This window comes from Phoenix dactylifera, chromosome 8 (genome assembly GCF_051530095.1).
Source record: "Phoenix dactylifera cultivar Ajwa chromosome 8, Ajwa_hap1_PhDact_Kaust_v1.1, whole genome shotgun sequence".
Lineage (NCBI taxonomy): Eukaryota > Viridiplantae > Streptophyta > Magnoliopsida > Arecales > Arecaceae > Phoenix > Phoenix dactylifera.
The window spans coordinates 11,242,299-11,258,483 of NC_143197.1; the positions used below are offsets into that span (position 1 = coordinate 11,242,299).

Sequence of the window (16,185 nt, forward strand, 5' to 3'; positions counted from 1 at the left end):
AATGACCAACTAAATAGGAATTCTAATAGGATTAGGATTGGCAATGAGTCTCAACAAATTTAGGATGGATAGCTTCCATATTATAAGGGACATAGACTGCAATCATCCATTTCCTGCCATAGAAAAATTAATGCTAGGTTTTTGCTATGTTGGATGTTATGCCTCCATGAGGTTGGACCATGCATATATAGATATATGTAATACAAAGTTATACAATGCCATGATTATCCAGGTCTCGTATAGCACACTTATATTCTGGCTGTCATGCTATAGATAAATAAGACTGATGAACAAAACCTCTCCAGTTCAACCCTGAACACAAGAGGATTTCAACTCAATAAAGTTTTATGGTATGTCTTTTATCTAATTCAAGCCGAACCAATCCCTCAGTCCGAAGTTCAAATGATCTTTCAATATATCCTAACTATACCAAAGTCAAATCTAGATGGAACAAATCCATCTAATGTTTTACATTTATCAGGTTAAACCTCAATTTAAGATCTAACATCTGCACCCATGCCCCAGTCAATAGGTTCTAAAATCCAGCCCATCTCAATTGTCACAAGGACAGGTGAAGTGAACGAGCATACAGCAAGAGATAGGTTGAGGTGGTTGGAATAGGAGTGCACGACAGGTAAGAAAGCTTGACGGTCTTGATGAGGCTTGTTCAAGAGTGCCCTTGGCCCAATAAAATCTAGTGAAAGGTCAACTTTTGGTGTCACAAGCTGAGGTCAAGGTAACTTCATTACAAGATTGGGTACGTTCAGATAAATCGTCTCCCAAACTCAGCCTGAACCATTTGGGAGAGAACTACCCTTTTCTCTTGCTTGTCATTTGCCTTTCTCAGAGAAATTATATCCTTCATCGCACATGCACCACGCCAATCAATTATATTATTTCTATAGGCTCTATTCATTATGTGTTCATCTCGGTGATTGGCCTACAGAAATAAGACGACTTAATTGGCATGATGCATAGTCACGTTGGTGCATGCGGTGTAGGATATAATTTATCCCTTCTTTAGGAGAATGGACATGGCAAAACAAAATCCTATTAGAACTCTGTGCATCTTATTTTATTTTCTGTCCCATTATCTTTAATTAGAGAAATAAGGTTTCACATGAATTAACTTCATTGGTTCTAAATTTGATACTAACATGGAGATACATTGCACTAGTCAAGATGCTTTTATAGTTGATGTTTTACTCCATAGAGAGCTATATAATCCTCGATAGCACCAACATCGTCGCATGGTGGAGATGAATGAATATTCAGCACTCAATAATTTTTCCTACGATATATTGTATTTGGCACTTGTCGCGATGTCATATTTGATAGCTGTCCATCTTCATGGTGGATGACATAGGCGCCATAGAGGCTGTACAGACTTCTGCAGTGAAAAACTTGTACTACAGAGGATCCAAACTTGCTACAATCTGGTAAGTGGCCTACCAGGTTCACAAGCTATACCATAAATTATTATTCAATCCAACCATGAACTAGGAACTTAATATGATAGTCAGAGTTTCATATCGCAATACAAAATCTATGGAAACTCTTAATTCTTCATTTGGTCATGAAATAGATCCACCTATTCTATATGCTACCGTTGCTGCACTTATTTAAGTAGGAAGGGAGAAAGCCCAACTGTACTTTAGAAGATCCCATCTCCTTCTACAAGAAAGAGCTACTCCGACCATCACTCACAGCAAAAGGGGACAACCAAGGATCATACTTGATCCGCACCACCGTGCACTACAAGCTCTCCAGCTCCAGAAGGCATCTTACCGCATGCCTGGCTATCAAAGCCTCCCTCTTTGCCAGTAAGGAAAGGACTCCCAGACTGCCATCAGAAAGAGGTTGGCATACTGCACCCCAAGCAATCAAATACACTCTCCCAACTCTGAAATTGCCCCCCCCCCCCCCCCCCCCCCCCCAAAAGGAAATTTCTAAACATATGTTGAATCTTCAATAGGGAGGATTTCGAGAGAATAGCATTAGATATAAGATAAAGTAGAATAGAGGTCAAGACAAACCATACTAGGGTGACTCTAGCCTACCAACCCTCCAGGCAATGCTGAACCCTCTACACCAGCCCACTACAATAAGCTTGTCTCAACCTCCTCCCGTGTATAGGGACACCAAGGTATTGCCAAACCCTGTCATGCTCCCTGATTCCTAGATAATTCCTCACTATTGACTTTAGCTGTGGCTTGATCTTCGGGCTGAAACAAATGGCCAACTTGGACAAATTCCCTTTTTGACCAAAGGCCAAACAATACTGCTCCAAGATCCCTCTTGAGAATCACCGTTTTGTCTATTAGTATGGCGAGCAGCAAATAATCATCAGCAAAAAAGAGATGGGATATCGGCTGGGACCCCACTGCCGACACATAGGCCTCCAAGCCCTGGCTAAAAGTAGTAGCTCGAAGGATGCGAGATAGCACATTAGCACAAATGATGGAGAGGTATGGGGACAAGGGGCATCCTTGGCGCAAGCCATCCGAGAGCTTGTGGTGTGCGGTGGTGTGGGCCAAGTATGGTCCTTGGTAGTCCCCTTTTGTTGTGCGTGCTTGTTGGAATAACTCTTTTATATGGAAGAAGATTTGTAAGCATGCTCCAGTGGTCATGGCCAACATCAGGTGGTTCGTCGGAGATGGGCAGACTGTGAGAGTTATGGACAATGCCTGGTTATCTGACCTTCCCCTGTCTCATTGGCCAACTATGATCAATGCTGGTGTCGACGCCGATATGTGGATCTGTGAGCTATTCACCTTGGGGGAGAGGAAGTGGCATATGTCTCTGATCAATCGTCTCTTTGGCATCCAGCTTGTTGAGAGGATTGTTGCCATATCGATTCCCAGGGTTGCTTCTAGTGATAGGAGGGTGTGGCGTCATACCATCGTCCCGAAAGTGAAGGCTGGGGACTTGTATGAGCTGTATAGAGCTAAGACCAATCAGAGGCAGGATTGTATCCGGGTTTGGAGGTTAGGAGCACACCATCATATAACCTTATTTCTTTGGAAGGTGGCATGGGCCTACCTACCTACCAGTGGAGTGCTATGCAGGCGAGAGATGAACCTCCCGCCAAGCTATGATGCTTGCCCTGATGAGGACTCTGTGGCTCATGTGCTCTTCCTATGCCCATGGGCGACCCGAGCATGCGGGCTCTTTGACGCCTCCTTGTGTTTCCTTCAGTCAGCGACCCCCCATCCAGACCCTCCTCTTTTACCTCAGTGATGGTTCCAGCAGAGACCCAACCAAAAGACAAGGTATCAGGGTGGCTTACCAGCATATCATATCTGGCTCGGAATGGTCACGTCTTTGAGAGGAGTAGTTAGTAGCTGAGATTCCTTGTGGAAAGGGCCCTTATGTAGGCAGTTAAAGTTATCCACTCACCCCCACTTGGAGAATCTATGATAGCTCAGGACACTTGAGAACCCCCATCAGCTCCTTCAGCGACTAGGATGATCTTTATCACTTGGGAGCCCCTACCCCCCAGTTTCCTCGAGGTAAACTTCAATAATAATGTGAGTGATGGCAGTAGCAGAGGAGAAGCTAGCTTTGTGATTAAAGGCCACTCATGTCTCACTGTAGCGAGCGGGAGCTGGATCTATATACCTCTGTTCAAGGAGCCGAGTTGAGGGTGGCCTGGGTGGGAGTCAGTTATGTGAAGTTATGCCTACGGGCAGACTCCATCCTGTTAGAGGGTGACTCGGTTATAGTGATTGGTTGGATCCGGGACCAGTTAGTGGATGGAGATAGACCTCTCCTGATTCTGGACATTTGGCAGTGTGCGAGTGAGTGCTCTGCCTTCAAGGCGAGTCATGTTTACTATAAGGCGAGCAGAGCAGCAGATTGGGTTGCGCCTTTTATTGTTGATCACTCCGGTGAAATGTTGTGGATAGGTGGTATGGTTGTACTAGCCCTTTTTCAAATATTTTATTTTCTGACTTTTGGATATGTACTCATACTAGATTTGCGTGACTCATCTACTTAGCAAAAAAAAAGAAAAGAAAAAACATGTACTTGGGCAAGTTAAAAAAAATCTATCAAACAAACAATTGGTAGATCTCTTGTATCAATTCTCAAATATATAATATGAATTCCGAAGGTGCATCGTCCACCCAAAAGTACAACTGTAGCACAGACCTTGTGTGGTAATCAACTCCACTATGATGTATTTTATTGTGTTTCTTCTCACTGCTATCGCATATTTTTAGCTCCCCATTCTTGCATTCATTATCTGTTCAACAACACATGCCTCCACCTATGAATACAACTCTATCTATTAATATGAATTCTACGGGTGCACCTCTAAAACTTGAGCTTAATTTAATTCCAATCTATTTAAGGTGGTCAACTTTGCTGTTACATGTTTTACTTTACTCTCAAGTTCTCATCTCTATTTCTTTAATTTAGTGACAAGGATGACACACGTGCATCATTTTTTAAGATTTTTTTTTTATTGTTCTGAATTTCAGGGAGGCGATGAGTTTTCTCCCTCCGATCCATTTAATATACATATAGATAAAAATTTGAACTTATTTTCAATCTTTTTTTTATTTTTTCTGCATACATAGAAATAGTTAACATCTTCCTAAAATAACTCTTAATTCATACCTTTTTAATGCATGTCATCTAAACAACCAACATTTTTTTAAAATAATCTAAATTTATTTCTTTCCTAAAATAATTACGAAGAGTCCCATGAAATTTATTTTGAATTTTTTCTCGAAATTTCATGTATGGAGGGAAATATTTGTGAAAGGTTCCTATATTCGTTTTCTTGTGCATGGACTCTAAACCATCAATAATTTTGTTCCAAAATTAAGATGAGTCCCACTCAAATTTGAAGTTATTTCAAATATTTCAATTTCTTTTCTTTTACGAGTGTAGAATTAGTTAACAGGCTTTTATAATACCTTTACATCAAAATTAAATTTCTTTGTGTATGCATGGAATATCAATTTTTTGTGCGTGTGGAATTTATTTGAGTGGAATTTTTTTTGCATACAAATTACTGAAAAAATAAAATTGATTTTCCTTTTTCATGAATGCATGGTTTTCTTTTATAGTATAATTTAATTAATTTTCTTTTTTTCTGCCACCGAAAACCCAATTTTAGTATAAATGAGTTTTTTTCTATGTGCATGGTTTTTTTTGTGCATGAGTTTTTTGTACCAATAAAAACCTAATTTTAGTACCATTGAATTCCTTTGCATGTGTTTCTTTGTGTGTGCATGTATATTTTTTTGCATGAGCATGAAATTTTTTTGTGAGTGTGTGTGTGATTTTTTTTTTTTTTGAGTGGAACTTTTGTACATATGAATCACAAAAGAAAAAAATTATATGCACAAAATCTTATTTTTGTACCACTAATTTTATTTTGTACATGCATGATTTTTTTATTTGAATCTGATGACCCAAAGATTGATTCAAAGATTGATTTTGATGATCACAAAACCTTGAAGTATAAATACTAATGTTTGTGTTGCAAGGAGAAAGATATTTATTTTGCAAGGAACATAGCAAGTTGGAAGAACACAAGAAGGCCTCCAAAGCTCTCAAGAAAAGTTGGAAGAAAGCTACAATTTATTGGCCCAAGTCTCAAGTTCAAAGGATTCAAATTGGAGGAGCAAATTCAAAGGAAAATTCAAAAGAATAGTCTCCGAGTCGACTCCTGAAGAATTCGAGTCGACTCCGATGCTTGTCGAGTCGACTCCAGAGTAGAACGAGTCGACTCCAGGAAGTAACAGACAGAAAGACAGAAAAGCTATTTTAGACCCTGAGAGCCGAGTCGACTCCTGAGGAACTCGAGTCGACTCCAATGGTTGGCAGGTCGACTCCTAAGGAAGCACGAGTCGACTCCCAGAGAAATACAAGGCAAAAAGTCAGAGAGCCAATTTCAGACACTGAGTGCCGAGTCGACTCCCGCAAAGCCCGAGTCGACTCCGAGACAGTGCTACACCAAAAGACAGAAGACAGTGTTTTTGTCTCTGAGACTCGAGTCGACTCCAAGACAGTTCGAGTCGACTCCAAGGCAGCGCTACTCCAAAAAGACAGAAGACTCTTTTTCGGATACTGAGAGCCGAGTCGACTCCGGAACAGTTCGAGTCGACTCCAAGACTGAACGAGCCAAAAGACAGAAGATCGGGAGTTCGGCCTCTGAGCGCCGAGTCGACTCCCAGAATTCACGAGTCGACTCGAGTGAGCCAAGTTGAAGAATACATCTATGGATTCCTTGGGATGAGCCGACTCCAAAAGTGCAAGGTCAGCTCCAGATTTTGGCGAGTCGACTCCGGGTTAAGTCGAGTCGACTCCCAGTCGAGAAGACCACTTTAATTCAAATCTGGAACAGTTGCCGAGCCGACTCCAGTCAAGCACGAGTCGACTCCTGCAACAGGCGAGTCGACTCCAGATCGCGCGAGTCGACTCCGATCCCAACGGAAATATTGTCAGGAGGTACAGACTGTGTCCAACTGCTCTATTTTTGTCTCTAACGGCTAGATTCTTGTTTCCACGCCATCTAAAGCTATAAAATCAAGAGGAGAGCTAGGGAAGAAGGTATGGAAGTGGGAGAGAACATTTAGAGAAAAGATTTCAAAGAGATTACACGGAAAATCTCCCATAAGCACAAAAGGGCCATTCAAAGTAAAATAGAGAGAAGAAGAGCATCCAAGTGAATCCCAAAGCTTCCTCTCCATCCGTGTGCTGCCTCAATCATCCTCTACCTCGTGTCAAATCAGAAGAGGGTCAAGTAAAGAAGAAGCCGAGTTCCTTCATCTTCAAAATTCGTTTGAGAGCTTCTCTTTACTCCATTTGTTTATATTGGATATATTTGCTTAGTTAAGAAGCTTGTACTTGCTTTAAATTCTTAGTCTAATATCTTGTAACTTGATTCAATCAAGGGATTGAATCAAGAGGTTAAGGTTTGTTGGTGAGCCAAAGGAAAACCAACGGTGTTAAGGTTTGTTGGTGAGCCAAAGGGAAAACCAACGTTGTAAGGTTGTGGTTGGTGAGCCTTTGGAAAAAACCAACTGGGTTGATTGTGAATCCGAAAAACAATCGTTGTAAGGTTGTGGTTGGTGAGCCTTTGGGAAAACCAACTGGGTTTGATTGTGAACCCGGAAAAACAATCGGTTGGTTCTAGTCGGTGAGCCTGTGAAAACCGACCGAGTTCGTTGTGATCTCGCAAAACAACAAGTTGGGTTGTGAGCTTGTAAAACAACCGGCTGTAATCTGGAGGATTATAGTGAAATTCCCAAGAGGTCTTGGGGAGTGGATGTAGGTGCTGGGGTGCACCGAACCACTATATGTTTGTTGTGTTTGTGATGCTTTTTGTCATTGTCTAACTTGCTCACTTACTTACTTAGATAAATTGCTTGCTTAACTCTTATCTGCGCATCCTTTAGTTGCAAGCATATTTAATCTACTTAATCAAGTCTCATTCAATAAATCAAACTGTTGCTAAGTTTAAATTCTACTGTGCATCTATACAACTTAGCATAATTAATTGAAAAGTTTTAGAAGTAGTATAAAAGATTTAAAAGACCCAATTCACCCCCCCTCTTGGGTTGTATCTACTGGGCAACAAGTGGTATCAGAGCAGGTGCTCAAATATTATTTGTAGTCTTAACCGACTAGAGCCAAAGATCATGACAACCCCACATAACGTATTACTTGCTGAGGGACTTTCCACAAACAGGCCTCCACTGTTTGATGGATCTAACTATATTCAATTGAAAGCTAGAATGAAAATCTTTACTCAATCACAAAACTATGAGTTATGGAATGTCATAACAAATGGCCTACACACACCCACGAAATTAATTGAAAGTATGTTCGATAAAAATTTGGCTGAACTAAATGCTAAGGCTATGAACCTTCTCTACTGTGCATTTAATAAAAATATTTTCAACCAAGTTTGTATATGTTCATCTGCCAAACAAATATGGGATACTCTTGAAGCAACTTATGATATTTCCGAAGAACCCCATGTTAGTTTACTTGAGGATAATTGCAAGACTAACATTGAGCATGCAGGAAACACTCTAAATCAGGAAGAAAGATTCAAAAGCTTCCTAAAGACAAAGAAGAAGAGGAAGGTAGAAGAAAGGAAGAAAGAGATAAAAAGAAAGAAAGCCTTGACCAAGAAAGAGTCAAGCAAGAAATTAAAAGTTAGGAGCAACAATGATGATATTAGCTCCAAGGAACTACAAGAGGTAACTAACTCGTGCGTTATGGCACAAGAAGACAAGGTAAAATCTGAATCTACTCTTACCTCAAATGATTTTCAAGAAGAATTCTCTTATGATGAATTATTAAATGCTTTTCATGATTTGTATGGTGAATGTAGAAAATTAGCGGTGAAGAATAAAAATCTTAAGAAACTAAATCTGAAAATTTCAAAAGAAAGAAATTCTAATGATGAAATACGAGATAAACTAAATTCTGAAAATGAAATTTTAAGGTTAAATTCAGAACAATTAATTCAGAAAAATCAGAATTTAATTAAAAAAATCAAAACTTAAGTAAGTCTTTTATTAACAAATTTACTGTAAGTTCAGAAAGATAAAAAATGATGTTTGAAAGCCAACATGCTGATTTTGATAAATCAAAATTTGGCTTAACTCCTTCACTTAGCAATGAATCCCTAAAGAAAAAGGTTATCAATTCACCAAGCAAACCATTAAATAAGATAACTTATTTCAAACATGAAAAGAATGGGCATAACAACTTTACCTATCGTTCTAACATAATTAAATCAAGTAGTAAAGTTATTATAATTAAACAAATTTGGATTCCAAAAGGAACTATATGTCCTAACTCTCAAGGACCCAAGCAAGCTTGGGTACCCAAAATGAAAATATGAGGATGTAGACATAGGTGTGCCAAGATACCCATAGAACAAAAGAAACTTATAATATACTTATGAAAAGTTATTAACAAAAATAATAATAATGAAATCAGTAATCCTTGCATCTCATCATTATTTTTGCTTTAGTATTTGATTAAAATTTGAATTGCAAGTATTGATCAATTTTGTGATAATACTTTTGGAAATATAATCAAATCACTTCATTTTATAGTATGCTTTACTCACTATTGGATAAGTTGCTAAATGATGAATCAATTTATTAAGAATAACTCTATGAATTCTCTATATGCTTGATTGAGAGTTTTTATCCATGGCATTATTGTTTATTGATCATAGATATGATAATGTGTACTTGGTATGCTTTTGAATATATATACTATGAATACCAAGATTAAAGAAACCATCTTTGGCATATAAAATCAACTCATGCTAGTATGTACTTAATCTCAAAAGACCTTGCCATTGCCTTACTTAGATTATCTTCTGAAAGGTCAAAGTTTGCTATGCATGTTAACTAAGGAAACAAACAAGAATCAATTTCTAAATCTAAAGATGTTGTTTCCATCACTAAGTTTTCAAAAGCTTACATTGGATTTGTTCTTGGCAAATAAAATTGAAATATTTTCTGTATTTGCTAAATCTTGTAAAAGTGTTTCAAATGATAAAGGTTTCCAAACTGTGAAGGTATCATGGCACAGTGTTGAAAACCAAAATCCTGATAAAGTTTATACAAAAATTAATTATTTCAGCACCAAGGACACCTTAAGTAAAATAGGGTTAATAGAATTCTTGAAGAAATGAAAAAGACAATTGTGTATGATAGTCATCTACTTAAATAATTTTTAAAAGCTATCATCACTGCTTGTCATACATATGATTTCTATTAGATCTATTTTTTGATGAAAACTCCTTTTGATCTTCTGAAAAATGGAAAATGAACCATTGCATATCTTTCATATTTTTCAGTCATACACGTTATGCTTGATATGTTCTTTTAAAAATAATGCCAAATCTGATAAAGATACTTCTATCTTTGGATATCATCATCAAGCAATGCGTATAGAATGAAAAGATTCTAGTTGAAGAAATATCAATTCAGTTTATTCTTTATGAGACTAATGATTTATTATCAAAATACTAAAATCAAATTATATATGTATATGGTTAATCTTTTACATATAACAATCTGAAAACTTGTTAATAATTAGAACCAAATTGAGTTCTTTAGAAATGCACTTAATGAAGAAAAATTGATAACTACTAAAAGACTAAATCAAGAAAAGATGAAATAGATCTTGATGAAATTCTTGCATGATTAGAAGTAAAGATCACCATTATCATTTGCTTGCTTTATGAGCTTTATATTCTGTTAAATGAATGTGTAGAATACACTCCTGTGTGATTATTTCATTAAAAAAAGAAGGGATCTATGTAAAATAACCACCTTATTTGAAAACACTCATTACAAATATGATAAAGCAATTTGTGATTTGGAACAAGCATCAAAAGCATGATAGAATAATTATTTTATCATATACCTAATAGACCAGATTGTGTGATCATTATGTGACCTTGTGCAAGACTTCAATCTAACTCTAATGAATCATAATTTATTGATAACAAATGAATCATAATCTGGATTTTGATAGAAACAATTGTTTAAGGCAATTTGATCAAAACTTAGCTAGCATGTCTTATTGATAATTATCTTAAGCAAATAGAATCTAAGCTAAATTGATTCTGAAAATAAAAAATTGATTTGACCTTGATAAATCTTTCTATTGCCTCACATGCTTGTCCTTGAACCATCTTGGTTATTGAAACTATCTCTTTAGTTCAAGTGATATGTGCTTGCTTATATTTAGGCAATCTCTTGAATAAAGTGACTCAACATGCAACTATTGTCATATCTTATATTGAGTCATCTAGTTAAAAAAATATGTTGGATGAATGTTTTGTATCTTGAAGAAAATAATAACTTTCTTTCAAGAAAGAAAAGGAGTTTGTTAATAATGCAGGATCCTTGAGCAAGAAAATGAGAGATCTCAACTTGAAGGATATCTCCATATAAGATACAATAAACATTCACATGCAAACAAGAGAGAGGACCTTCTTCAGCCAAACGTTCATACATAAGAAATCTAGTAGGTATTTGACTGAAGAATGCAGAATGAATTGGTAATTCTAGATACTTCTCTCATAAATTAATTGAGCAAAGTCAATAACTTAAATCTTATTATGGCATGATTAAAGTCTTTAATTATAAATTTTTGATATCATGTCTATATATATATATATATTGATTGACTTATACTTTTAGAAATTGTTTCATGGTTTGCCCAAACTAAAATATATCTTTGCCTATGTCATAACCATGAAATACACAAGTTTATGCTTAAAATTTTGATTTAAAATAACTTGTGAGAAATTATGAATCCTTGAGCACAATGAAAATATTGTTTGCATGATATACATCTATATGATACATAAGATTATTTCTTTATTCTACTCTTTTATGTAAATTACTTGAGAATAACAAAAAGAGAGAGAGATAAAGAAAAGAAAATAGATATTATTCAAGAGATGTAAAATCTAAGCAAAGGCAAATACTTCAATCTTAAGGAAAAGCAAAACAAGCATAATATATTCGGCACATTTGGAAGGGATAAAATCCATAATTAATTACACTTAAATAGGGAGAGTTTGAAGTGAACATTTTAACCTTTCTATATTGCTCATCATAGGGATGGTGCCAATGGGGAGGCTAGTGGTAGTACCCGGCACTATTTGACCCAACTATTCGGTGTAGGGTATATTAGGGACGGCACAAGAGGGAGGCTAGTGGTAGTACCTCGTGCCCCTTCCAACTCCATCGGATAAGAAGCAAATAGAGTATAAAGCATAAGAAAGTAAAAACGAAAAACAATAACAAAATGTTCGTTAATTGATTAAGAAAAGAAATTCAAAAAAAATGAATGACAAAGTAAATGAAAGTATATAAGAAGAATCAAGTCAAGTTTTAGTCACTTGGAAACACACCTTAAGGATGAAATCAGTGCAAAAGTATGTTTAAATAGGGGAAGTTTATTTGAAAAAAATTGATCATTGACATGCTTGTTATTTTAATGCATGACTTAACACATAATATATTTTGCATGTGGCATGATGTCTGAAATTATGGGTTCTCAATATTTTGTAATGCTCCATGCTTGGACAATTTGATTGAATGTTTGGAATACTGCATAAAATTATTTTTGGGTATTATTGAAAAGAAATTTCAGATTTGTCGTTCACAATCATCTTTAAAAACTGAAAGTTGAATAAATTTGTAAAAAGGAGAAGAAAAAGATATCTCTATTTAGGCAAAATGAATTGATCTTGATCTGTCTTTCTACTTGCCTAACTTTGATACATAATATCCTAATACTTGTTAAAATATCCTCCATTTTGTATCAAAACTCAATATTAAATATAAAGATTCTGAAAGTGCTCTAATGTTATTGAAATATGTGTTTTTCAATCATAATGATTTAAGATGAGCTACAATGTGGAAGATACATATCTCAAATTATGACTTTGAAAGACTCTATTGAAAATCTTTATGAAATTCAGAATCTGATTTTGTATAAAAGCTTAAACTCAATATGATCTCTAAATAAAATCTTAATGTAAGAAAAACAAAATTAATTTTGATGCCTTGGTTGATTTCTCCGATACGCATCCGAAACATATCATTTCTTATCTTTAAAGTATACTAATATTGGTCCAAATGATGTGTCTTTCGATGATCTCGATTGAAAACAAAAATTTCTAAATATATGATTTTATTTTGATATTAAAAAGATTTATTGTGTTTCATGTATACATTGCTGAAAAACTATGATTAAGAAATAGAATTCTATAAATATATATTACCTCAATGATCATCTATGTGTTTTTCTCTCCTACATTCTTAAAGACTTCCATCAGAATATATATAGAGTGAATGATTTTAAAGCTAGAAATATTTCAGCTCACTCAAATGATTCTAAAAGAAAGAAAATGTGAATGCTTTTGAAAGAAACTGAGCTTCAAATGAATCATTTTCTGATTAATATTTCTACATATTTTTTCTAAGATTAAGAGAAAGCATAACTTGTTCTTGAAGGATTAGAAAGAGTAATTGCTACAAATTTTGAATAATGATAGATTACTCTACATTCTCGATATCATAGAATTTCAGTTTTATTCACGTTTATCATTAAAATCTGAAATTCAATAATAGAAAAGAATGATTAAAGAAGAATGCATCTTTTGAGGGGGAGCTTTAGATATTCAGTATCTCATACCTTGATAGATTTTAATGAACCTCCTTGTATTGCAAGACTTGCTTTAAGTATATAATGAGTTTATACCTTGAGATGAGTTCTATAAAGGTTGTCTTATCTCAAACATTGAGTCTTATGAAAATAAGCTGAAACTTGTAGAAAATATATTTTTTGAGATTGACAATTTTACTGAACATTATCTTCAAATTCTAAACACTTAAATGGAATGATCAATTGAGGGGGAGAAAGAAAATCTCAGAAGGAGAGATCTTATGGAACTTAATCGCATAAATCTATAATTAAAGGAGAGAGAAAGCCTACTAAGTGAAAAGTGATCCTAATGCTCTCCAATATGTATCATCTGAAATTTAAATCTGAAAATCTTTATGGTACACCTTGAGGCTTGTTATTTGGTTAATATATCTTATGCATAAATCATGAACCAAATTGCAATTCAAACAGTTGATCTTAAGAGCCTCTAACTTAATAAAAAAAGGGAGAATAATGTGTTGAATGTTCTTGAGTATCTCTTAGAAAATCTATTTTTGGAATTTACTAATGAGGCTTGTTCTTTAGAACTTCAATTTTTATGCCAATTCATATTTTTATGTATCAAATTGTGCTTATTTTCTAAAGAAATAAAAGAAAGTCTTTAAATGAGCTCTAAGATGTATCAAAAATTGTATATTTTGGTATTTGTGCCCCAATATTCTTATTATCATAAAAGAACTTTGAAGTCATTAAGAATTAATGATCCAACATGATGATATGTTTTTCAAGTATATGAGTTTTGCACTTATACTCTGAAAATTAATTAAATTGCTCTCATGTTGATAAAATACTTAATATATTGGGCAAAAGATCTTAAATGAACGAGCTTTCATACTTATTATTGAAGAGAGGTTAGATTTCCATTCGTGCTTTCTTTGAATATCATTTGTGGTACTTCTTGAATTAACTTAAGAAAGATTCCATCTACACTTGAGTTGAAAACTATCCTTGGAATCACATTCGATGTGTTCTGCTCTGAAATTATCTTAATTGGCTCTGATCTATGCTCATTAATCTTATTCTAATATTATTGCCTTGAGTTATATGATTCATATCCTTGCAATAATTTGACATGCAAATCAGAGTACAATAAGAAAAAGAAATATTTGAGTTGTCTTATCTTTGTGCTTAATGTTTCACTATCTTTTTGATGTTGTCAAAAAGGGGGAGAAATATCTAAGTATATGCTCATAATGCTTTATGTTTTGAATTGAATACAAATCAGCTTAAATTGAAATATGTTGATTGTGTATTGAATACAAATCAGCTTAAATTGAAATATGTTGATTAAATCTAAAGCATTATCATGAAGTGTGTTTTAAATATATCTGTTTTCTACTTCATGCAACTTAGCTATGCATTAGTCCTAGAACACAATACATTTTATATTGCACATACTACAAGTTTTGTCATCATCAAAAAGGGAGAGACTAATGACCCAAAGATTGATTCAAAGATTGATTTTGATGATCACAAAATCTTGAAGTATAAATACTAATGTTTGTGTTGCAAGGAGAAAGATATTTATTTTGCAAGGAACATAGCAAGTTGGAAGAACACAAGAAGGCCTCCAAAGCTCTCAAGAAAAGTTGGAAGAAAGCTACAATTTATTGGCCCAAGTCTCAAGTTCAAAGGATTCAAATTGGAGGAGCAAATTCAAAGGAAAATTCAAAAGAATAGTCTCCGAGTCGACTCCTGAAGAATTCGAGTCGACTCCGATGCTTGTCGAGTCGACTCCAGAGTAGAACGAGTCGACTCCAGGAAGTAACAGACGGAAAGACAGAAAAGCTATTTTAGACCCTGAGAGCCGAGTCGACTCCTGAGGAACTCGAGTCGACTCCAATGGTTGGCAGGTCGACTCCTAAGGAAGCACGAGTCGACTCCCAGAGAAATACAAGGCAAAAAGTCAGAGAGCCAATTTCAGACATTGAGTGCCGAGTCGACTCCCGCAAAGCCCGAGTCGACTCCGAGACAGCGCTACACCAAAAGACAGAAGACAGTGTTTTTGTCTCTGAGACTCGAGTCGACTCCAAGACAGTTCGAGTCAACTCCAAGGCAGCGCTACTCCAAAAAGACAGAAGACTCTTTTTCGGATACTGAGAGCCGAGTCGACTCCGGAACAGTTCGAGTCGACTCCAAGACTGAACGAGCCAAAAGACAGAAGATCGGGAGTTCGGCCTCTGAGCGCCGAGTCGACTCCCAGAATTCACGAGTCGACTCGAGTGAGCCAAGTTGAAGAATACATCTATGGATTCCTTGGGATGAGCCGACTCCAAAAGTGCAAGGTCAGTTCCAGATTTTGGCGAGTCGACTCCGGGTTAAGTCGAGTCGACTCCCAGTCGAGAAGACCACTTTAATTCAAATCTGGAACAGTTGCCGAGCCGACTCCAGTCAAGCACGAGTCGACTCCTGCAACAGGCGAGTCGACTCCAGATCGCGCGAGTCGACTCCGATCCCAACGGAAATATTGTCAGGAGGTACAGACTGTGTCCAACGGCTCTATTTTTGTCTCTAACGGCTAGATTCTTGTTTCCACGCCATCTAAAGCTATAAAATCAAGAGGAGAGCTAGGGAAGAAGGTATGGAAGTGGGAGAGAACATTTAGAGAAAAGATTTCAAAGAGATTACACGGAAAATCTCCCATAAGCACAAAAGGGCCATTCAAAGTAAAATAGAGAGAAGAAGAGCATCCAAGTGAATCCCAAAGCTTCCTCTCCATCCGTGTGCTGCCTCAATCATCCTCTACCTCGTGTCAAATCAGAAGAGGGTCAAGTAAAGAAGAAGCCGAGTTCCTTCATCTTCAAAATTCGTTTGAGAGCTTCTCTTTACTCCATTTGTTTATATTGGATATATTTGCTTAGTTAAGAAGCTTGTACTTGCTTTAAATTCTTAGTCTAATATCTTGTAACTTGATTCAATCAAGGGATTGAATCAAGAGGTTAAGGT

At 36.0% G+C, this 16,185-nt stretch overlaps 1 protein-coding gene across 1 annotated transcript; it reads left to right on the top strand.

Annotated features, from left to right (window-relative positions):
• Positions 1-2,628: 2,628 nt before the first annotated feature.
• Positions 2,629-3,240, top strand: LOC103716052 (uncharacterized). The gene has a single exon (XM_008803900.3). It carries the CDS (start codon positions 2,629-2,631, stop codon positions 3,238-3,240), a length of 612 nt encoding a protein of 203 aa, XP_008802122.1.
• Positions 3,241-16,185: the final 12,945 nt, after the last annotated feature.